This window comes from Centrocercus urophasianus, unplaced genomic scaffold (genome assembly GCF_019232065.1).
Source record: "Centrocercus urophasianus isolate 14NV4802_14NV808 unplaced genomic scaffold, USGS_Curo_1.0 seq_43, whole genome shotgun sequence".
Classification (NCBI taxonomy): domain Eukaryota; kingdom Metazoa; phylum Chordata; class Aves; order Galliformes; family Phasianidae; genus Centrocercus; species Centrocercus urophasianus.
This window is the reverse complement of record NW_024885011.1, coordinates 38574-62956: the sequence shown is the minus strand read 5'-3', so window position 1 is coordinate 62956 and position 24383 is coordinate 38574. Positions and strand designations below refer to the sequence as shown.

General features: G+C 46.5%; 1 protein-coding gene across 1 annotated transcript; it reads left to right on the top strand.

Moving 5' to 3' along the window:
- Positions 1–21876, top strand: GRHL3 (grainyhead like transcription factor 3). The gene is made up of 16 exons (XM_042834033.1): positions 1–17; positions 7216–7402; positions 8109–8170; positions 9407–9743; positions 10009–10088; positions 11241–11394; positions 12202–12313; positions 12996–13090; positions 15106–15264; positions 16059–16137; positions 16507–16640; positions 17487–17521; positions 18203–18291; positions 18425–18510; positions 19461–19525; positions 21122–21876. The coding sequence occupies exons 1-16, from the start codon at positions 1–3 to the stop codon at positions 21234–21236; spliced, it is 1806 nt and encodes a 601-aa protein (XP_042689967.1). The 3' UTR covers positions 21237–21876.
- Positions 21877–24383: the final 2507 nt, after the last annotated feature.

Below are 24383 nucleotides of genomic sequence, written 5' to 3'. Positions count from 1 at the left end.
ATGTCCAATGAACTCGAGTAAGTAGAGTGTTTTTGTCATTCTGGCCCCCCTGAATATGGGGCTGAGCGTCTTTTTGGGGGCTGATTGAAGGACTGCAGGTCTCAGGGAGCTCTGAGGGAATCCCCTCCAGCAGCATGGAGGATTGGATGTCTGTGGGATGTTCTACTCCCCCCCACCTGCTGCTGCCCGGCAGAGGTTCCACTCCACTTGTGTTATTTAGCAGGTTTTTAAGTCCCAAACCTGGTTTATTTATTTTTTTTCCCCTGGGATAAAATGTGACACATCAGGTCTATCTAGGGGAAATCTGCCATCTAACACAATCTGCAGCCATCCCGTGCTTTTCCGGGTGTTGTTTTGTGCTTTTTTTTTTTTTTTTTTTTTTTTTTTTTTTAAAAAAAAAAATGTATAAATTATTTAACAATTTTTGATGAGTTTCTCTGTTTTTCTTTTTTTTACTTTATTTTTTTGGGGGTGGGACAGCATGCTAAGGTATATGGCTTCACATTATTCCATCAAATAACTGTAGTTGACTGTACAAACTCGTTTTGACAAGTATTTTTTTTAAAACAAGAAAATGCACTTTTTGTTGATGCCCTATAACTCCCTGTCCTCCATGTGTGTGGCTGCGGATGCTGATGGCTGTGTATTGCCCCCCTGCATCCCACACCTCTGTAACAAAGCTAAGGAGTGTGACATCAGTGTGACGTGAATCGATGCTGGAAAATGATGAAGAAAATCAGTGAATGCTGTTGTTGATGCAGCTTTCCCAAGCTGCCCAGATGTGTGGCCGTGTGTGAAATACGTATGTGTAATAAAACGTATCTAGAAATATAGGTACAACAAGATATATTTACAGTATATGCACAGACAGGGATGTATCTGTGTACAGATATGGCACTTGAGAAGGTTGTTTTGAAAGAAATGCACAGGGGTGTGTGTTTTTACAGACCTGACAGAGGCATTGTGACGACTGATTTCTTCCTAATTAAGAGCCCTGAAAATGTGCAGAGCTAATTGTTGGTTAATGTAAATACTGGGATCCTTACACTCAGGGGTCAGTTAAGAATCAGCGACAAATTTTCACCTTCTGAACTCTTCAGGTGATCTGCAGTCACTGTGTTGGGGCTTCAAGTCAGGCCGTGTAGTAATCCTGAGTGCATGAGCACATTGCAGACTGAGATTGATGTATCAGTAATTATGGAGCAGGGCATGATGTGACCCATGAATTACATGGTTGCTTGACTCCTTTTTCTAACGGACTGTTAACCCTGGGCCTTTCACTTGGGAAGGGGGGGGCTGGCAGGGGCAGCATCCCTTTGTCATTCAGTTCCAAGGACTGATAACACACAAAGGTTGCTGCTATCTTCTCTCAGATAGCATAGTGAAACGCAGGTGAAAGGCTCCTGTAGGTTGAACCCAGGGACACCTTTGCAGATCTCTGTGAAAATCTCCCTTTAGAGGTCCCCAGCCCGCAGCTGGAGAGAGCGTTTCCTGGGGGCAGGTGTGCAGACCCCAGTGAGGAACAGGCTGTTGGGACTGCAGCTAAGGTTCAGGAAGGGCAACGGTGGGTGTCTGTGTGCCTCTCACAGATAAGGTGTTGTAATGCAGCCCTCACATGAGGCTGAGCACAGCAGGACAGATAGCAGAATAGATCCCAGGATGGATCCAAGCTGTGGAACATGCCAAGCAGAGCTGTGAGGTACCTGCTGTAGTCCTGTGCACTGCTGCTGCCATAAAATTGGCAGTGAGCCATCTCTCCCAGCCATGGGCAGGGCTGCTAACCACCAGATCAGGCTGCCCAGGATCCCACCCACCCTGGAGGTGCCTGAGGCCAAGGTGGATGGAGCCCTGGGCAGCCTGATCTGGTGGGGGCAAGCAGCCCATGGTGAGCCCATGGGAGCTGGATGGGCTTTGGGGTTCCCCACAACCTCAGTGATTCTGTGATTCTATTATCTTTGTCTTTGTGACTTTAATTTCACAGAAAGGCCTGGGAAGATGCTAGCATGACATGAGAGAATGAGATGTTTTGCCTATTCTAAAATATTCTGACTGATAATTTCCATTGTCGCCTGTATTGAACTTGTGTCTAGTGCTGCAGTGCGTGGGCTTGAAGGAGTTAACCAGGAGTTACTCCCAGTTGTGGTTTTGTGGTCGAAACCATGATTGCCAGAAGCAAATTTTTGTCATGCATAAGGCGTGTTATTAAAACTTGAGTTATGCTCCTAGTGAATGAAAAGTTAAAGCCCTTTTATGAAATGCTGGCAGCAAAGCACACAAGGGATAACTGCACTGAAGCAAAGTACACTTCCACGGCAAATGTGCATTGGATGTGTTGTTTTTTTTATAAGTTGTATGAGTAGGGATTTGCAAATTAAAGATGCAATAACTGCTATGCAATTCAAAATGAAAGAGTAACCAACCCCCCTCTCCTCCCCCCCAAATAAACTGGAGACTCAAAGCAGACATAAGTCAACATTTACATTGTGTCTCTGTTTTGAATCACAGTTTCAACTGATGGATACAAGTTACAGTGATGGGAGTTTGCTCTCTCCATTTCAGTCTGGCACTGGAATTGTTGGTTGATGTAAACTGTTCTGTTGGGGTCGCGCTGCACTGTGAGCACTACAGTGAGTGGAGTAGAGTATGATTGTGTTCTGGCTGGAACTCTATTGCCAATATGCAAGTTTCGGAGGCTCAGGAGATGAGGGAGTGTGGTGGCACTGATGTTTGTTGTTGTCCTTCCCGGTGCTGCTGTTCTGGCTGGTGGCTGTGGTTATGGGTGAGAGTAGCGGGGTGTGAGGCACCTGATCCCAGAGTACTTCTTTGTCCCTGCAGTGTTTATAATCTTTAGCATTCAAAGACAAAGAGCAGGAGTTGCTTACCAGCACACTTGACTCCTGGTGCCAAAGTTTTGTTTCTTTTTTTTTTTTTTTTTTTTTTGTCTTTACCGAGCATCTGAGCTGGAATGCTTTCTCTCAAGAAATGCATTGTTTAACAGGCTTACACCCAGGATGGGATGATTCATACTTGTATCACAGAATTATATAGAATCACCAAGGTTGGAGAAGATCTCCAACATCATCCAGTCCAATCGTCCACCTACTACCAAGATTTCCCCACTAAACCATGTCCCTCAGTACATCTAAACATTTCTTGAACACCTCCAGGCGTGATGACTCAACCATCTCCCCAGGCAACTCATTCTAGCTCCTGAGCATCCTTTCAGAAAAGAAACTTTTCCTAATATACAACCTGAATCACTTGTAGGGCAGAGCATTTCTTGAAATTCATCGTGGCGTGGGGGAGTGGTTCTGTGGCTCCAGCGCTGACCTGGCTATGTACCTGACAGAGCAAACCTTCCGTGAGATTAACAGCCACCTCTGCTCTTATGGCATTTGTAAATGAGCACTGAGAAGTAGATGAAACAACATAAGGAGGAGACAGCCCCATCTCCTAGTGTTTGACTGCACGACTCTCTGGGGGATGTGATGAGGGAAGAATGGAACTGTGAGTAGAAACAGCCTCTGTTCTGTTGGGAACCTCGTAACCCACAAATATTTATTATGTTAAAAACTAATTACCTGGAGAGCAGTAGAAAATAAATGAACTATGTGTGTTGGTGGAGAGGATGGTTTGTGTTCTGAACACATACATGAGGTGTGTCCTGATCTGTCTGCCATGCAAATATGAGTGGGAAGTGCTTCAGATGTGCTGGTGAATGGCAGATGCTGCCAGGGACACTGGTTCAGGGCCTGCTGTGCTGTGCATTCACAGAATCATTAAGGTTGGAAAAGACCTCTAAGATCATCCAGTTCAATGGTCCATGTACCACCAATGCTGCTCACTGACTATGGCTCCAAGTGCCACATCTCCATGGTTCTTGAACACTCCTTGGTGACCCCACAGCCTCCCTGGGCAGCCTGTGCCATTGTCCAACCACTCTTTGGTAGAAGGTTTTCTAATATCCAGCCTTTGAAGGCAGATCACCCTGAAACCCAGGGCTGAAGCACATGATATCACATGCAGATTTGGGGAAAAGCAGCTGTAATTCCTGAGTTGCCAAGAAACTCTGTGCTGTAATCTGTTATGTTAGGCAGGAAAGGTGCTGTTTGAAAGGTGCTACTGTTTGTGAAATATGGCTGTATAGGTGGATGCCTCTGGGATGATGTTAAGTACAGCAGGGTGCCAGCGGTGTCCCCAATGTGGAATGGTCCAGGGCAGCTGGGAGCAGAGATTTGGGCCTAGTTCTGTTCATTTGTGCTCACTGAGCAGGATCAAGTCTGTGGGGAACAGGAGTCATTTGTCAAACATGCTTACAACAGCCTTTTCCCTCTTCATCTCAGGCAGTGTGCATCTGCTTGGTGGTTTCCACACACAGTGTAAAGAACAGTGTGGGATCTTTGCTTGGTGCAAGGGTCAGCCTGCCTCATGCACAGCCCAGTTCTGGGGGAGACAACAGAGCTGAGGATGGCTCTGAGCAGAGTGTTTTCAGATGTGCTTATTTATTAAACTGGCAAAGATAGGGTAAAATTTAGAATGTTGCTCAGAAGTTTGGGTTTAGACATGGGGATGCTGTCCTTCCTTTGCAGGAGGGCCTGAGATATGGATAAAACTTCTGCTCTGATGCAGCCATTATGCTGAGCGCTCCTTTTTTTGCCCTGCTCTTAAGTGTGGTGTTGGTCCATTCCCATGTGTTCATACGGGGCCCTGGGGAACACTGGGGCTATCCCAGCAGGGAGGTGAGCACAATGCACTAAACCGGGGCTAAGAACCAGCAGTGTCTCTGCAGTGCTGTAAGCTGCGGGCTTTGCTGTGCTGCTCTGAGTTCTGCTGCTGGTTGCCATGGACAATTTGATGTTTCTGCAGAGTATCTGGCACTGCTTATGTTTGGGTTGCAGTTAGAGGGGCAAGAACAAAGATGAGCAACACAAAGCTTAAAGGCCAGCAAATCATCCACTAAAACCAAGAAAAAGTGAAAGGAGTATGAGTGCTTCTTTCCTTCAGGACTGATCTCCCCACCCAAATCCTCTGGTTACATTCTTCTGTTTCAGCGTAACCCTGAGCGTTTTTTCATAATCAGGAGGCCTCTGTTATGGTAGGCTGGGCAGATAAGTTGGAAAAACAGATGGAATAGGATGGAGCAGGGAAAAAGGGCTGGTATCACCTTGCGTCAAACTTGGGAGCTGTTTGGAAACAGACTGCTCCCTTCCCAAATCTGCTTTGCACATGATCCCAAGGCTCCCAGGAAAGGAGAGCTCTGGCCCCATGGGTCTATGTTCTACTGACTGATCCCCGTTTTGTCTGAGCCTCTGCACCATGGCAAGTGCCTGCAAAGGAAAGATCATTTTGTTCAACAGAGCAGACAGTTTGCTGTGGATAAACTTGACATAGCCACACAGAAGAGGCATCATGGAGAGTGATGAAAGTAAAGTTCATATGTTTTTGGATCTGGATTTGGATGTTTCTTTCCAGATCTCTACTTCACAGAGATTGCTAATGCTGGGTTGGAGGTAGGTGTAGAACATGTTGACATGACTGTATGTTGCAGTTGCATGGATTGAGATGCACCTGGTGCCAAAGAGGTGGCTCAAACCTGTTATCATATCTACTTATCTCCTTGGATCACCCTCTTTCTGCAGGTTTGGGCTCACCTTGTTAGCCTTCAGGTCAGAGCAGAGTGCTTGCAAAAAGATGGGATGGAGCCCATGATGGGGCAGGCACGTGCTGGGGTGGTGATGCTGTGAACATCATGGCTGGGCTGGCCAGCAAAACAGAGCCACATGTGGACACGAGATGTAGGCTCCTGGGGCACCTGTCAAACTTAATTCTTCATAAACTGGACACAGCTGTGAGCAGTTAGGAGCTCCTGCCTTTGCCCCATCTGCATCTCCCCCACGGTATGGGAAGGTGCTCAAGAGCTCACAGTGGCTCATAGATCTTCACGACCAACAGTGGCCTGGTTGAGGGCTTAGGTGAGGGAGAATAATGCTCTGAAGCATTCTTCCTTGTGATATCTTTTCTTTTTTTAAGCTCCTGGGTGCTTTGTTGCTACATCCTCCCATGGTGTGTTTATCTGTGTTGATTACCAGCAACAGGAGCTGCGTCTTACCCTGAGAGTGTGTTGTCACTGCCTATTCTTCCTTGAGAAGATAGGATTGGGAGCGGGTGAGCAGTCCTGCCCAGACAGGACCGTCTGCCTATCGCCAAGCCAACCCGATGAAATCTGAGTCATGCCTATTGCTCGCCTTGGAGATGGCAGTGGCACTGACAGGAGGGAAGGCTGCGTGAGAAACGCTAAAAACAACAGAACTCACAGAGCACCTGGTGAGATTTCATGCATGGGTTAAAACCTCTGCTGGTGTCTTGTCCTGGCGCATGAGGAAGAGGAGTGAGCTCAGCATATCCTTACAGCAGTGCTGGGGGCTGTCCGTAACTAGGAGCTGCTGCCGTGCCTCCATGGGGGCACTGACAACAGTGGGGACTGGGTGCTAGGCTGTTAGCAGTGCCCATAGCAGGCTCTCTGCTGCGCGAGGACAATGGGGCAACTGTTGGCCTCTTGTGCTGCTGTGGGAGAGGCTGGGAACCAATGTAAGTTTGGACACAGAGGTTGTGTTTTCTTATGGGGAATACCATGAGCTGTTGCAGCAACAGCATATCTGCGTGGATGTGACAGTGTGAAGCCACTGACTCATCCGCCCCGAGTGGGGTGAGCCCACAGTGCAGAGCCTCAGGGGGTATGCATGTAGGATTTGCTGGAGGAGAAGGAAGGGTGACCAGTGTTTGGATAACTATGTGTCTGGCAGCTCGTTAACATCAGATAGAGAGACCTGGAGAAAGTGCCAGAAGAGAACAGGAGGGACAGTATTCTGGTGCATTATTTCTCAGCGCGTGTAGTCCCACGAGCCTCAGCTCTGACAGGTATTTATTTCTTAGGGGAAGGGAGTGTGCTGAGATTGGCCTGTCTGCTTCCCTCAAAGAGAAATCGCCTACAAATGACAGAAAATCCTGCCCCTCTATGCAGCCCCCAGCGTGACCCTGGCCTGCTTTTGAGATCTTGGGTTTTGGGTCCCAGACTGGGAGCTGAGGACCAGGAAGGTGGCCTTCCTCCATTGCAGCAGTGCCTTTCACAAGCCCTTCATGACTCCAGCTGGGTGGCATGGAAGTTACTGTGAAAAATCCATATCCTTCATCCCCTTCTCCCTCTGTCTGGCTCAGTTTTAGATCTGTGCGTCTGATGAAGAATGACACCATGAACTTCCAGAAGTTCTCCTACACTAATGAAGATGAAGCCTGGAAAACCTACCTGGAGAACCCCCTGACTGCAGCAACTAAGGCAATGATGAGGGTGAATGGAGATGATGACAGCGTGGCTGCCCTGAGCCTCCTCTATGACTACTATATGGTACGTTACTACTGGGGCTGGGTTTCCTGGGGAAGTCAGTCACTCAGGACAAGTGTGAAGGTAAAACATGCTGAGCCCTCTGAGGGAACCTCCCCAAGCTCTCTGTCGGTTGTGCAGTGATCCTTAGGAAACACCCAGCAATAGAGGACCACTATTGACCCCAGTCACAGAAGTAAACTGATATCATTCTACATAATTCTACAAAGCCGGAACAGAGTGGAAAACTGAACATGAGTGTCTTGGGTCTCAGGATGGGGTTCTTTGTATATAACAGCTTTCTGATAAGAAGTGGGGATGCTTTGAGAGACACAAAGCTGAAACAGCCAGGTGCCTTGCAGACTCTCCAGCTTTCTCACTTCCAGCAGTGCTTTAGGCTGGGGTTGCATGAAATGCAGATAGGATTTACACCTGAATGGAACCAATAAACTGATGTTCCCATTCACCTGGGTGCTTTTCAGAGTTGTTTTGTGTGCTGGGTAGCCTCAGGTTACCTTGGCAATCTATGCCAGAACCAGAAGGAGGGTCTGGGTCTTCTGCATCCTCACCCTGTGTTTATTATTTACTTATTTATTTATACTTATTTATACTTATTATTTATTATTCACCTGATTTTTCATCTGTGCCACGCAGACAGGGTGGAATTTGCCTTTGCTTTCCATGAATAAAATCTAACAACAAACTAACTCTTTGTTCTGCCTTGTTCTAGGTCCCAAAGGAGAAGAGGATTCTTCCATCGGGTATGATGGGACGTAATGAACTAGGAAAGAGGTGAGCTTCATTTTTGCTCTCCCTAGCTGTCTCATTTCCCTGCAGCTGCTTGCATGCATGATAGGTCTCCTCACTTGCATAAAATAAACATCAAAGCAGAGTGTTATTACCAGCAACAGTGGAGGTTATTAACCCTGAGACATGTATTAAAATTCTTTAGGCCAAATCCCAAGCAGGTATACATCGAGCTACACCCATTTACACTACTGAGGATCCATCTCACTGTGTTCAGAAGGAGTTGCACTAATGTGCAGTAGCTGAAGATTTTATCTTTATTTCCTATGTCGTGCCAATCGGATAGGCACTGAGGGAAGGTAATGGTGAAGTCCTCTCCACCAGGCTCATAAGGATTTCTTTTCCAACTGCTTGCAGTCTCCCAGCATTCTCTTCCGGTGAATCCCATTTGTCCTTTGAGGTTTTCAGATAATTAACTATGAAATTAATAGCTCATTCACCACTATGAATTCAGTTCCTCTTCCTGGGTGCTGTGTACTTTGGCAACCTTTTCTGGTTGTCTATTTTTAAATCCTCAACAGAATAAGCCTCTTAAATGGTCCTCCATTCCTTCTTCATTAGTAAGTTATTTTCTTCTCTCTGAAAGACTTCTGGACCGTATTTATAACAGCAGTATATTTATTAACTACACAGATTCCAGCACATACCAAAAAGTGAAAGTCTTGAAGCAGAGCGGGTGGGAGCTATCCATTCAGCTCTATCTCCCAAAAGGTGTGGGGGCTGGTTTGTGGGTTTTTTTTTTTTGAGCATGGTGACGGGGTTAACAAACTGCCTCTTCCAGCAGAGGGGACCAGTTCTTGGAATGCTGCACTGAAGGATGATTTGTTGAGTGGGACGGGAATGCATTTTTGTCCATATAGCAGTTCTCTTTTTCATATTCCCTACTGCTTTAAACATTTAATAGCCCATAACAAGAAATGGTGGATATAGGCTCTGGACCTGCAGCTCCCAACCAAGTCTAAACCATATTCTCTGATCCTGTGCGATCAGCTCTTACCTGCAGAGCACCTCTGGCTCACACTGCAAGGTGTTTGAGTGAGTGGAGATCACCCTTGGCCCTGTCAGATTCCCGTACCAAGCAGATGTACATAGCTGGCTCAGCAGCTAGACTGTGCAGCTTGCTCCTCAGCTGTGTACCAGCACATCTGCACCTTGGTGTAACAACTTGCTGGGGTGGTCCACCCTCTTCTCTAGTTTGAGATGGACCCCTTTCTCCACCAGGCAGTGTCACGGAATGGAGTATGACTCAGATATCATGTCCTTTGACGGCTCAGCCCATCTCATGAAGCTCTTGTCTGAAAACACTTCCATGACCCAAGAATATTGTGAACCACAGAAGAAGAATGGTTTAAGTCTTGAAGGCATCCCTACACCTCACAAGCCAGCCATGCTTCCACCAGGAACCAGCAAACTGGATGCCACCCCAAATACCTACATGCTCCCTCCAGGAGACTTGTACGACAATAGCTCATTGAACTCCCTCTTCGAGACCAACCCCGTGGCCACACCACAGCAGAGGTGGCAGCCAGACAGCACTTTCAAAGAGGATCCTCAGGAGGTCAGAGATACAGTGGGTTACACACTGGCAGTGCTGGGGTACCACACAAGAATGTCTATAATTTGGGATTTCCTCGTGCTGGAGTCAGGGGGAGCTTTGCTTGTGCATTAAAAGCTTGGTGGCATTTCCACTGAATTACTGGGGGTGTTACGTTAGTTTTAGAAGGCTTTGAAATGAGGCCTCTGTTGTAATGAGTGGGAGAAGGTGAACAGACAAAGCGGTGAAAGATTCTAAATGTGGCTGTTTCATTTCCACTTTTCCATAGTCACTACTCTTCAGTGATATCCTCAAGCCCCAGCCAGAGCCACCCTGCTCTGAGAGTTATTCTACAGGTGATGTTAAGAGGTAATTATCAGTCCACACTCTGTGTTTCCAGTGCTCTTGGCTGTGTACCTTTCCTAGGGAATGGCTGCAGCCCTCTCCCCGTCCCAGTACTGGCCTTGGCAGCAGCCACAGAAAACTCCAAGATCTTTTGCAGAGAGGTTGTATCTCAAAAGCAAATTGCTCTTCTTTGATTTTTTAGATGCAGAGGAGTTATGAATTTTAGTGTTTGGTGTTTGAAGTAAAGATTAGTGTTGGAAGGCTTTTGCTGTAATGTTATTGCCTCTCATTCCTAAAACATGGGAGATTTCTCCATTTCCCATCCTTCCCTCAGAGAGCTTTCCTGCTCTTGATATTGCACCAAACCTCCAAGTAGGCATTATCTCACTTCCCACCTTTCATTTGCCTCCTGAGTCACCTGACTCTATGACTCAGCTATCAGCTGTGGGAGTTTTATGACAGACAGCAGCTCGCATTTATGAATCAGAGGCTTTCTGCTTGCTGTCTGTCCCCACACTGAAGGCTCTCCTGGCTCTAAAGAAGAGAAGCTGCTGAGTCTGTCTTCAGAGATGGCATCACAGGAAGGCGGGGCAGGAAAAAGAGCAGGTGACTAAACAGGAGTTGGAGATATCCCCATCCTGCAAGTCCTCCCGTTTCTACAGACCCCTTAGGACACAGTCCTCTTGGATTATCCAAGTTTACAGGTGACAGGAGACAATTTGGCGACAGGAATCTGAGTTTAGGATGTTTTGAAAGTGTCATTGGCAGTGCCTGTTTTGGTTTGTTTGGGTTCAGGCTTTTGACTGTGTGCTGTTTCTGTAGCCATCCACACAAAAAGATGGGTCAAAGCAATGTATGTTATTTTTCTTTTTTGAAGAAGATATAACAAATGGTAAAATGTGGCTATTGGAAAAGTGCTGTTCCTCAGGGTGTTGGGAGAATCAGTATGTGCTGTGCTTCAAGGTGCTTGGCCACAGCGTAGGAGAATGTTCATGGCAAAGGAGTTGGGCTAGCTGACCCTCTAAGGGCTCTATGATTCGATGTGAGATGGGAATAGGGTAGAGACTTGTGTGTGCAGTGTCTGTCACCTGTAAGGATGGAGGCATGCCTTGTTTTGCTTTTGAAGTGAAACAGCAGCATGTACTTATTCATCATTCTCTCTTTGTTCAATACAAGTGACTTTGAATATACTCTGGGGTCGCCCAAAGCCATTCATATAAAATCTGGGGACTCTCCCATGGCCTACCTCAACAAAGGACAGTTCTACCCCATCACGCTGCGGACAGCTGGAGACAGCAAATGTTTACACTTGTCCTCAAATAAAGTGAAGGTAAGAGACAAGCTGACAATTTTGCTGACATGTGCTATAGTCAGGCATCCAGCAATTGTACTGGCCTGGGAAAGCAGCTGAACATAAAGAGTAATGGCTTTGTGGCTCTTGTTGACTTAAAGTGATGAATGGAATGGATTCAGTCATAGCAGGCTAATCCTCTGATGCACAGCAACAGCCTTCATGTAAAGTGCCAGCTGAAACTTTTTGCAGTTGAGTTTGGGATGCATAAAATGCCCCCCCAGCTGCTGGTTGGCTGAGGGGCCTGGTAGAAAGACCAGAGCTGCAGGGAAGTGCTCAGTCTTGCTTCTGGTGTGTGTGACCAGGCCTCAGTCACCCCCAAGGCTATGGCTGAACTTGAGCTTCCACCAAAGAAACGTAGTCCTCCAACCCTGACTTGTGTCTAGGAGCTAGATTTTGGACAACTCAAAGCTTACAGGATTCCTGAAACTGAGAATGTCTCGAGAGACCTTCTAGAATGTCACAGCCTAATACTTATTGCCGCACTGCTAACAACTCTCCAGTGCAGGATGCCTTGGTGTCAGTGGAAACACATGGATAGTGCAAGTAGGGGACATGCAGGGCACCTTGGTTCTGCTTCTGGCTCTGTGGTTGCATGTCTGCAGGGTCGTGGTCAAGTCCCTTCCCTGTCTGCCTTAGTTTCCCCAGCAATGTAACATTAACAATGATGTTAAGCTGCCCTTGCTCTTGCCCCGTGCATGGATGCACCAGATGGAAAGGGCAGTGAGGGCACCGAGCATGAGCCTGCACTGTGTACTGATATGGGATATTCTCACTGTGTTACAGAGTGTTGTGATGATTGTTTTTGACAACGAGAAGATCCCGACAGAGCAGCTCAAGTTCTGGAAGCACTGGCATTCTCGCCAGCCCACAGCCAAGCAGAGAGTCATTGACGTTGGTATGAGCATGGCTGTGGTAATGGCTTGGGTTGACAGCTTCTATCATCAGTTTACTGCATTTCCAATACACAATAACACTGTTGCAGCTCAAAACTCTGGCCTGGGGGAAGCAGAGGGGAGCAGGCTGATCTGCTGGCTTCAGATCTTTTCTGTCTGAATGGTCCTCCAGCATTTAAGATGTTGTTTGCCAAGTGTTGGGATATGCACAAGGAGCTCAAAATATACCAACGAAGAGCCTCAGTCTGAGGAGCAGAAACTGCTGAACTCTTTTGGCTCTTAGAGATGTGACCTATGGCCTCTTGGAATCTAGGAATCCAAGTTAGGAAAGGCTTTGATGCTGCTTGTCCTTTTCCACTGCTAGCACACAGGGTCTGTAGCTCATTGTGCTGGGCCAAAGGGTAGGGGCAGAGGTAGGGTTAGGAGTAGCATCTTCTGGAACATGTCATGGCTCAGAGCAGGACACGTGGTTGTTTGAATTTAGAACCAATATACATTGTATAAAATCACTGCACATACAGCAGTTGCCAGCTAGGACATTGGGTCATTCCTGGCTTTACAGATGCATGCTAAGGTTTAAGCAGTGGTCAGCCAGTGAGAGGAAGTCTTTCAGGGGTTGGAAAGCCCAGGGAATGTGAACAGTTCGGCAGGTAGAGTATAAACTGCTTCTTCATTGTGTTTCAGCTGACTGTAAGGAGAACTTCAACACAGTTCAGAACATTGAGGAATTGGCCTACAACGCGCTGTCCTTTGTGTGGAATATCCATGAAGAAGCAAAGGTACAATCTGCTTATGGAGGGGAAATGGGAAGCCCTAGGCCTCTCAAACAGCACCGCCATGTCCGTCCACTCTCTGGTTCTCTGGAAGACAGAGAAAGTTTCAATTTCAAACAGTGCTATTCCAGTGGCCTCAGGTTGTGTTTGTCTGCTAGGACTGCAGGGAAGGACACAGTGCTTCTCTGTGTGTTTAAGCATTGCCATTAGCTAATAAACATTCTGGCTACACCTGAGACTGGCTCAGAGATGTTTTCTTAGTGCTGATGGATGACTCCTGAAAAAAGCCCTTTGCAGCCAGCAGTGATCAGGGCTCTACTCACATGTGGCTGAAGCCTATTTAAATAAACTGCAGCTCAGGGAACAAAGGTCAGGGAACTCTTCCAAGGTGGAGTTTTGGTGCAGAAGTGACTGACCACCCTTTTCTGAGTTGAGTGATGTGGAAGGTAGCCAAGCAGGTCACAAAATCCCTTTTGACCTTAAAATCTGCAAAGCTTATATCAACATCTTTCCTACAAAGAGAAAGAGCTCTGCTGTCTCTTCTGCATCTCTTCGTCTCTTGTTAATGCTTTGCTTTCCGGTGCAGATTGAAAGGAGCATATAAAAAAAGATGAAAGACCTAAGGAAAAAAAAAAAAAAGAACATAAATTCTGTCTCCCTGAAACTGGTATCTTGGGAGAATTCTGGTTTGCTTTGGAATCTCATTAAGCCCTTCTTTTAGCCCAAAGGCGACCTTACTCTTTTACAACCCAAGAGGTTAACAAATGTCTTCAAGGCAAAGTTGTCAGAAATGGAAATATGTCAGGTATGTGGCAAGCCCTCAGGGGCACCTCAGCAAAACTGGATTTAACTCTCAGCAGAAACTCTGTACATGCACTCGCCTGGGGCTAGTAGGAGTGAGACTTCAGAGAGTTCCTCTGGGAGCCACAGTGTGAGGGCGTCCAGTGTCTGGGCCTTCCATTGCACCTGTTCTTTTCTTGCAACTAAATTTCACAGATAAGTGGTTTCTTTTCTGTCTGTAGATAGTGAGTAGATCTGATGCTAGATTTCAAGGCTGAAATCCTCAGCCAACACTCTGCGGAGGGAGCTATATGAGCTTCAGCAGCTGCAAATCTGTTCCCAGGGAGTCCGGTGGAAATTTCAGAGTCACACAAATGAGTTTATAATTTGGAGATATAACATGGATTACCTGCATACAGCTTTTCTTCATAAGTTCCCACTTGGAGGTAACTGACTCCATAGTAGTGACCAGGGAGACCAGCAGAGGAGTATTTGTTTAGCCAACAATAGTGATTCTTGATTCTTGAAAGATGAAGCCTAGACCTTCTCCCTTCCTCTGGGGTACTGCCATCTGAAAGTCACTTGTTCAGCTGAAAGAGCAGAAATATCAGCAAGAATGTCCCCAGCCAGAGTTTCTTTCTGGTTTGAAAGAAGGGGACAGACTCTTTAGGAGGATCTGTGCTGACAGAACAAGGGGGAAAAGGTTTTAAGTTCAAAGAGGTTACATTTAGGTTAGATATAAGGAAAAGATATTTTACAGTGAGAGTGGTGAGGCAGTGGAATAGGTTGCCTAGTGATGTGGTTGATGCCCTGTCCCTGAAGACTGTCAAGGCAGGGCTGGATAAGGCCCTAGGCAACCAGATCTAGCTGTGGTGTCCCTGTTCATTGTGGGGGAGTTGGACTAAGTGGCCTTCAGTGGTCCCTTTCAACTCTAAGGATTTTATGATTCCTAAACTGATGGGAGTGGATGACCCAACAGAGAGCAGGAGACAGCTGGGGATTTATGAGCTGCTTGTGCAAAACTCTTTCTCTGGATTGCTGCTGTGGGTGATGGGGGAGCGTGTAGTTAGAAACAACCCACAGCTGTGCTCAGGTGGGGAACCACAACCTATTAGTACAGCCAAGGCCGGGAACGTTGAGGTATGTCTTGTGAGCTCCTTTTATTCCATCGAACTTCTGATGGATGTTTGAGGATGTTTTCAGTGCCAACAAGCTGTAGCCATTTCTGTTCCTATTTGCAGGTGTTTATTGGGGTGAATTGCCTGAGCACCGACTTCTCCTCTCAGAAAGGAGTGAAAGGTGTCCCGCTGAACCTCCAGATCGACACTTATGACTATGGCAATGGGACCAACCAGCTGGTGCACCGCGCTGTCTGCCAGATCAAGATATTCTGTGATAAGGTACAAAACTGCTCTTCCGCCAGCTTGGTTGAGAGAAACATTAAACTCCAGGAGGTGGAAAAGAGAAGTTGTGAGAGGCCAAACAGTGCAGCAGGCAGTGTACTGGAGCACTGATGGCTCAGCATGCTTGGTTGAGCAAGACAAGGCAGCCAGGATGTGTCTGCACCACCAGGACCTTTGTAGAACAGAGTCCTAAGAAAGTTTTCTCCATTTCAGGCCTGCATGAGCCTTTTGCCTTTTTAATTGATTCTCCTATTCTGACAAGTTTTTAAATAGTAGAAGAGATGAGAATTTCCTCTGAGGTTCTTCCCCAGCCTCAGACATCCTTCCACTGAAACATTTCTAACGGCTATTTTTGTCTGCATTTTTTGTTTCTAAAAAGATATAAAAAAAATAATAAGAATTATAAATATGAGAAAGTTCAGTTCTCTTTTTTTTTTTTTTTTTTTTTTTTTTTTTCTTTTTTTTTTCAGATGGCCTTTAGGAGGTCTCTGAGATGATCACTTTTAACAAAGGCTGCCTTTAGGGTGGCAAGGCACTGGCACCGATGCCCAGAGCTGTGGGTGCCCCAATCCCTGGAGGTGCCCCAGGCCAGGTGGGATGGGGCCCTGGGCAACCTGAGTTGGTGGGGGCACCCAGCCCATGACAGGGCTTGGAACCGGATGGGCTTTGAGGTTCCCCTCCAGCCTCAGCCGTTCTGTGATTCACCTTCAAGTTCTTGTCAGTAAACCCTCTACTCCCAACATTACGTTAAAGCTGTCAGTGCCCTAATTTTTGCCTCACGTTTCCCACAGGGAGCAGAGAGGAAAATGAGGGATGATGAACGGAAACAGTTCAGAAGGAAAGGAAAATGCCTGGACTCCAATAACAATGGTTAGTGCGATGTTTGTCACCTAATCTGTGGTGGCCTGTCTGTTAACTTCCACGAGATCTGGCCCTGAGTATTGCCATGTCTGATGGAATCAGCCCCATTCAGAAACAACTTGTCAGTCAGGTCTCCTCCTGCCAAGACTCTCAAAGCTCATTACTGATACTTACCAACCCTTCTGAATTGCCATGGGATCATGCAAGAGAATAGTCCTGGAGGAGATGGTAGTAAGCAGGCCCTGAAGACTTGGGTCTCTTGGGATCCATCCATTTTCTAATAATTCTGTTGAGTGATGTTGAGCAGGCACTTTCCCACTCACATGTAGTCACCTCTTAAGTGCTTGGACTGAAGTGAGCTGCACTTTCCATCTGTAGGTCTGAAAGGCTGTGTGCTGTCTGGCTTCAGAGGGAATGAGATCACGTTCCTGAGGCCAGAGACTGACCTCGAAACCCAGCCAGTCCTGTTCATCCCCAACCTCCATTTTTCAAACCAGCAGAGATGTGGCACGGTAAGTCCCTTTGCAGAACAGCCAACCTGTTGCTCTCATCACACCCATCATTTCCAACCTGATCAGACCCCCCAGCATGACTTGTGTTATGTCAAAAAAGAAAACCAAACCACAGCTCCTCTGTGGAAATGTGGTGAACTTGAAGATGCAGCTGTCAGGAGTAGCCTAGATGCCATGCAGCAGTGATGGGCAGGATGACTTTTCTGTGTTCCTTGCAGATAGTCCTGTGGTTTACACGTTTCATCTGGAGCCACAGAGGATGAGAGTGGTGGGAGAAATATTGGCAGAAAGTAAACTGTAGAAAAATACAGCCACATCTGTCCCTGTGCAGGAGACATCTCTCACTGCTCCTCTGCCCTTCTATCTGCCCTTGAGCCTGAGACATCCTAGACACAGCCTCCTTCAGAGCTCATCACCATTTCCTCATGAAACAGCTGTTGGTTTATCAAAAGAAGGGAGAAAAGCCACCTGTGACAGCACTGTAGTGGCTGCTGTACTGATGCATCACAGCAAAACAGGTACTGGAAGAATGTAGTTGCAACTAAAGACCTCGCTGAGAAAGGCGTTGGTGCTTGATCCCAAGCAGGTTATGGGATTTGAGCTGCTTTTTGGTGTAGTCAGATATGCGTTCAGGCCTCTTCTAGGCAGAGGAGGGGAGTCTAGGGAGTTCTTTATGTCAGTTTTCATTTAATCCAAGATGCCTATAGAGTTTAATTGTGTTCTTAAGGAAAAATGGATGGACTGGGAGAAGGAATTACATTAAGAATGTGCCCTTGTGTTCCCCGCCAGCTTTGTTGTTTCCCAACACCACAAACTAAATGATTGATGTTTCCTTTTTGTTTCAAGGCTCTTACTCCTGCTGTTCCCAACTCTGCAAACAGGTAAGAATGCAGCAGTCTGTATTTTCCATCCATCAGCTGTTCTATTTCTTTGGGCACATCATGGCAGATTAATATCTGTAGTACATATCTGTAGATGTAAAATAAAAGCATGATGTCTCCCTGAAGCCTTGAGTGTCAAAGTATATGTTAAAGTTTGGCTTAGAAGATACTAAGAGGACACTTCTTTCCTCCCTATCAGTGAGCCCCTCTCCAGGTATCTGGCCACTGCTCTTACTGAGACCAAATTTGAAAAGAGGCAAAAAATAATTCACAGAATGATCACTTAAGTGTTCTCATCATCTTTTCACTGCTATAAAAGAAACTGGAATGAAGTAGAAATCACGCTTGTAATGAGCTTAGTGTGGGGAAAAGCCAGGATTTACCCCCTGGCTTGATCCAGTGTCTACTGATACCAACAGAGCAATGAGGACATGGAGACAGAAAACGCTTTTTTAATTACATGGTACCAAAACCACTGCCCACATTCACCAATGTCCCATATGCATTAGGCAGGAAGTTGCAGATCTGGAGATACTCTGTGGCTGTAATTACAGAACCAATATTTGTTTGCTGGGTGTTTATTGGGATAATCAGTTTTTCAGTCAAAAGTCAAACTGCTGCCACTGTTTTGTTTGCTATATTGTTCTGTCCTCTTGAGAGTACCGTGTTCCTCTTTCTCAGGCTGCCCCTAAAGCGGAGCGGGGCCTCACTCACAGATGAATTTGACCCAGTGCCTCCAAAGCAAACCAAGGAAGAAGATCCTCAGAGAGGTAAGCCTTGGAGTGGGAACTCTTCTTGGATGTGATGTTTCTATGGACTAAGGTAGCTCTGGATCTTGAAGCATGTGAGGCCACGCTGCTCTGCGAAGAGCCCTGACTCAGTGCTGTGCTTCATTCATTTCAGTGCTGTTGTATGTGAGGAGGGAATCAGAGGAAGTGTTTGATGCTCTCATGTTGAAGACACCGGATCTCCAGGGCCTCAGAATGGCTGTGAGTGTTTCCCAAAAATGGCGGCATATGAACAAACCACAGATCATAGGGTGCTGGCACTTCGCATATAGGAAAGTGGATATAAGGCTGTTTATATCTCGTGTCTGCTTTCTTTTGAGAATGGAAACGGAAACTGTGAGGACAGGTGAAGTCTACCCAGAAATGCTTGTTATGCCACAGTGCCACAGTGAGGAAGAACACACCATATGGCAAGATGGATGGGGCTCTGAGCACTGATGGAGCTGGGGGCGTCCCTGTTCATTGCAGGGAGTGAGACCAGATGGCCTCTAAGGATCCCCTCCAATTCAGTGGTTCTATGATTCTGTGTTCTGTTCAGAGCATCATGTAAGTGTCATCTTGTGACAGCAAATTCTATTGTAAAGCTCCTTTCTCATGCTGGCTACATATGTGCAGTGTGAAGGCAGCCCTGGCCTTGTGCTGAAATTCCCTGTGCAGTGTTTGAGGAGCACACAGCTGTATTTCTGCAGTGACCATCAGCAGCGTCCCTGATATCCTACCTCTCTCCGGGGCTTGCTAGGCAGAAAACAAACAATATCCTGGACTGGGGATAGCTTTACAACTGCACTTCAGGCTTTGTTGGTTTTTACAAACTTTTAAAAATAGAGTCTGAGAAACGTCAGCACAGATGAGTCAGAGGATTCAGAAGATTCTTTGCCATCTTTTCCATCCCTAATTACTTCACCGCAGACAGACAAAAGCAGCTACTGAAAACAGCTGGGAGAAAGTTGCATGGCTCCCGTCAGCCCAGCACCAGACAGAACCATGCTCAAATTGTCCTGTTCAAACCATTGCTTCAGCCATTTTTTCTTCAGTAAAAAGGGAGGGGTAATCCTTTACTGCCGAATACCTTTGGCTCAGTGTTTTCTTTGATGTTTATCATAGGAATTTCATTTTACAAGTACCAAGAATTGCTGTGTTTTCTCTTGCAGATTTCAGAAAAATATGGGCTGCCTGAAGAAAGCATTTATAAAGTCTACAAAAAATGCAAAAGAGGGTAAGCTAATCTCTCATCTGCTTTTATGCTGTACTTCTACAACCCGATTCTCTTTGGTACGCTGCCATAGGCTGAAATAGCATTTCAACAAGACAGTAAAAAGGAAAGCCATGTGAGGTCTGCACTACTTGGACCATATAAAACTCAGATCCTTGAGGGCTTTAAAGATTTGGGATAGTGGTTGTTTGTATTATATTTGTATGTAGTGTAAAGGCTTCCAAGGAAAGGCAGATGGACGGAGGAATGTTGGGGGAGTTAATGGCTGACTCCTTATGTCTCAGTCTGAAAGGCAGGGGGTTTAGAGTACGTATCTTACTGTCATCAGAGATGTATAAATCTTTGCCTCTTTGAACCGAACACCTGAGTGTCCCTGAGTGAGATCGTACCCATTAAGTAAAAGCCCCAGTAGAGAACTGAAGAGCTCTAAAAGAGGAGTGCTCATTTCCGACTTCCCCATCTTATCCCCAGACCAAGGAGGTCAGCAGGAAGTTCCACTCTGACTTTAGGAGGTGGATCAGACCCTCCTGCACACACGGGCTCTCATGCAGCCCAAGTGCAGTGCTGCAGGTCCCACAGCGGACACTTGTCAGGTGTTACTGGGGGACCAGCACAGCTTCTCAGGGCATGGACAGAAGTGTGCAGTAAATATAAAATGGTTTCTCAAATGATTCCACAGTGATCTTTATTATTGACTAGTCAACATGGACCACATATGTGGCTGAGATGGAGTGATGTTGGCTTGCATGAGCAGAGGACCAGCTGCTGAATCTTCTGTGGAAGGCAGCAGGCTAGATGTAGGGCCCGGTGCTATATTAAGAGATGTTTTCTGGACTGAAGAACAACTCCAGGACTATCCGCCTCTCTGGCAGTGAGTTCTCCCTCCAGCTGTTGGAAAGAGAAGGGCTCATAAATTCCCAAGTTATTTCCATAAAGCTAAGTCCAGAGTCTTTCTTGCAGAGCAAGTGATATAAGATCAGGCTTTGCAAGCACTAGTGACTGCCTGGGAAATGAACTCATTGTTTTTACTGGCCCTGATCCCAGTTTTGAGCACGGGGAGAGACTGGTAGAAAAGAAAGGCCAATGCTGGGTCCTGCCTTATACAGTCCTACATTCTTACTAGCACAGCCAGCAAAGTGGTGCTCCACATAAAAACACGGGAGCAGAAGCCAGGGGAAGCTGAGGATTGGTCCAAAGCTCTGCTTCTTCATTCAGGTTCTGATTTCATGAGATGAGAAGGTCCTAAAGCTCCCTGGATGTGATCTTCCAGCTCATTTGGTGTCACTGTGACTCGATCCCCCACAGGACCTGTTTGCTCCCAGAGCTAAAGTGAGGCTTGTGGGCAGCTGCAAGGTGGGGAGGGGAGAAGCAGAAGTTTCTCCTCCATGCTGTGGTAACACAGAACTGATAAGTAATGGAGCAGCATGGGCCATTTTTAACATAAAATCTGCTTGGAGAGGGCTGCCCTGTGCCATGAGACTTTGTCTGTGGTGCAATTACAAGTGGGGACCCAGAGCATATGGTCAAACTCTCCGGGTTAAGCAGCACCTCAAGCCTTGGAACGCACTGTCTGACCTGGCTGCTCTACCTGTCCTGTAGGATCCTGGTCAACATGGACAACAACATCATCCAGCACTACAGCAACCACATGGCCTTTCTCCTTGACATGGTAGAAGCGGAGGACAAGATCCAGGTCATCCTCAAGGAGCTATAAGGAGCTGCAGTCAGCACTTACTGGGACTTCTCTACCAACCAGCACATTTGACCCAACAGAGCTCAGCCGAGTATCCCACCTCATTGCCTCTACTTGAAAACTGCCAGCGGGGTGGGGCCTTGCACTGCTGGGCCAGAGCCAGCTGGAAGATCTGTTACTGAAGTGAACGTAGAACTTCTCTCTATTGAATTCATTATTTTATTTTGTTCCCTTCTGGAGACAGGCCTGACCTTCTGTTCAAGCTGGGAAGGCGCAGCTGCACTAACGTGGCTGATGGCTCTGGGCAGCAGTGAGGACAGCCTCTGCTTGCCACCTGCCTCTGCCCATGGCCGATCCAGCTGTGGGCTCTGGCTTTCTCCAGCCCATCAGTTCCCCAAAAGCCTCCAACCATTTCCAGTAGGGCTAAGCCTGGCTCTAAGCTTCTCTGTCTGCAGAGACTTTCAGAGACATGTTTAAAACTCAGTTAAATGGACATTGCCTACTTCCATGCCCTCCACCATCATCTCTCTGTAAATACCACCAAGGCCTCCGTAGCCTCCCGTTTATACATTTCTAATGTATCATTCTTTTATATTTTATATGTGTATAAATATGTATTGTTTTATATTTGACTCAGTGCAGTGACACAGAGCATTTCAAACACAGGCTGCTTCACATTTCTCCGTGAACCCCTTTTGTAACTGTGTTGTTGGTTTTGTTGTTTTGGATATTCCATAGTAATAAAGGTTCAGAGACAGAACACAAACCATTTTAACTTGGCTCTGGAGGTCTGAGTCAGGAAGGGCTGGAGAGAAGCCAGGGCAGGGAGAGGACCTGAGAGGAACAGAAAAGATTCCAGGTGGGTTTTGCACCACATGTTTTTTAACAGCACAAGAAGTCTGTCATTCTAAACAGCCTTGGTTCTCTTCGTGCACACAGGTCTGTGCCTGGATACCTCCTGAACCCTCCCACCCTCAATCCTCCAGGGCAGGGCAGTGTTACAGGTAGCAGCTCTATACTTTCCTCTACTGGTGTTGTGCTGCCCAAACTCCTCACACCTGCTGTCTCCTAACACCTCTGGGTCTCCTGTGCTAAAAAAAAACATCTGCAGCTGCCTCATAGGTTAAAAAAACAAAAAAACAAACAAAACAAAAAACAGGAAGCAGAGGCCTCCATTTTTTCATTAATCCTTAAATAACTGAAAAGTGGGAACTTTCCTTTTCCCTTTTTAATCCTCTGATTTACCTATCTACATAAAAGCAAAAGGCACGTGAATCCTTCAATCACAGAGAGAGAGGAGCTCTACACCCACTGGAATGGGGGTTTTGAGATGTTGAAATGTGTCAGCCTGGTGAATTCTGGATTACTTAATTGCTGTTATTGTGATGAGGAGGGCCTTTGAGATGAGATTCAGATAAGTCCGAAGACTTATCTGCCACTGAAGATCTCTCTCAGCACTCCGCACTCCTTCATTTTCATACTTCAGACTTCATCTTCAGCAGGACTTCTCTCATTCAGTATCAGTTCTGTAGGGCTGTGCCTACCTACTGTCCTGCTATAGCCAAATTTCAGCTTGAGTTAAAAAGAAAACAGGCACACCAAGAATCCCACAGCACTTGGAACAGATGGCTCCAAAGTCAACAGGTCCCCTCAGCATCCCAGCCCAAGGAGTAGGGGCAGGAACAGGCTCTGCTCCTTTTGGGAAGACCTCTGTAGCATGACTGCCTGTGCTGGGTTGGCTGCCATGGCTGGTAGCTGCAGGTGGGTTGGATCCTTCTGGGCTACTGAGCAAGGTAAGAGCAGAGGTCCACTGCTGCCTGTGGGAGGGCAGCGTGCTAGACAAGAAGGTAGGTGGAAGGGGGAAAGAAAGTGTTTTCCATGCCTTCAGAGGGAGCGGTATGGATTTAGAAGGGCTGCAGCTTTGTTGGTTTTAGTTGTTTGGGGATTTTTTTTTCTGGTGTGTGTATGCAACGCCATGGGCTCTTGCTGACTGCTAATCTCTGTTAGTTACACTGAACGTCTTAGTTTCAGAGCAAACTCCCTGCTGGTATGAATAAAGTCATTGTCACCCATCTGATTCTCCACACAGTCTCACAAGTCTAACTCTAGTAATATTACTTTTGATCAAAAACAGCAAAAGCTGTGTTGCTGGTAATTGGGCTCCCAGCACAAAAATGTAGAGTCTTGCTGGATTGTACAAGGCTCCACTTCATGCTGGCTACAAGAGTGTCTTAAGTTTTGCAGGGTAAGAACAGCCCAGAATGGAGCTGAGCTCATCTGCACTATTCAAACGACTTCCTCTGTTTGTGGAAAGGTGGCTAAGATACATGTACTTTTCCGGTGCAGATTCTAGGTTAGCCTCAATTTGTAAGGTTTTAATCATAGTAACCATACTGCATGCAAGGAAATGCTGGTTACTTCATGCCAGCTTTCTTCAGTGTCAGAACAAGTACAGTCACCGCCCCCTGCCATCACAGGAGGGTGGGTATTTTGCTGATTGGTATCATTCATCCCTTCCAGCAAATGTGAGTTGCTGTAGAGGTTGCGTAAAGCAGCTCCCAAATATGTGTGAAAGCATTCTTGACTCTTTGCCTGGAGCCCACCAGTTCCTTTTGAAGATGAAGATACAAGTGATGAAGGCAATCCATCTCTAAGTGAACAAAGGTCATGTGAAAGTATGAACCCACTTGTGTTTTGCAAAGGCCCTACACTGACTGATAAATGAGAGAAGCTCCCTCTGGAGCAGCATCTGCTCTGGACATTCAGCAGCTGGTTTGTGCTGACTTGAGTCAGAAATGCTTAAAAAGGTTTGTAAAATGTACTGGGGTACGTGGTGGAGGGTGTCTATACATGCAAGCAACTTGCATCGCGCAAGTATGATGCGCACTCTGTGCAGGTATTGTCACACAGCATCAGGCTTTGGTGCACAACCTGAAGTGTCAATCCCTTGAACGAGCACAAAGCAGAAGTGTAGGATTTGTCTGTGCTCTTGTTTTCATATATTCAGATGTTGATAAGAAAATACTCCCTTCTCAGGGGCTATGTTTTTATGGGCATGGTCAGCCTGCAGCGCCTTTCCTTTAGTTTATAAGAGCACCAAGAGAAGCTTTTTTACAACTCCCATTAGTTATAGCAATTATTCAACATCAAGGAGATTAGAGGCTTTTA

Coding starts and splice junctions, on each gene's coding strand:
- GRHL3 (XM_042834033.1), top strand. Junction 10,089..11,240: donor TCTACAGGTGATGTTAAGAG/GTAATTATCAGT, acceptor GTTCAATACAAG/TGACTTTGAATATACTCTGG. Junction 13,091..15,105: donor ATATCCATGAAGAAGCAAAG/GTACAATCTGCT, acceptor TCCTATTTGCAG/GTGTTTATTGGGGTGAATTG.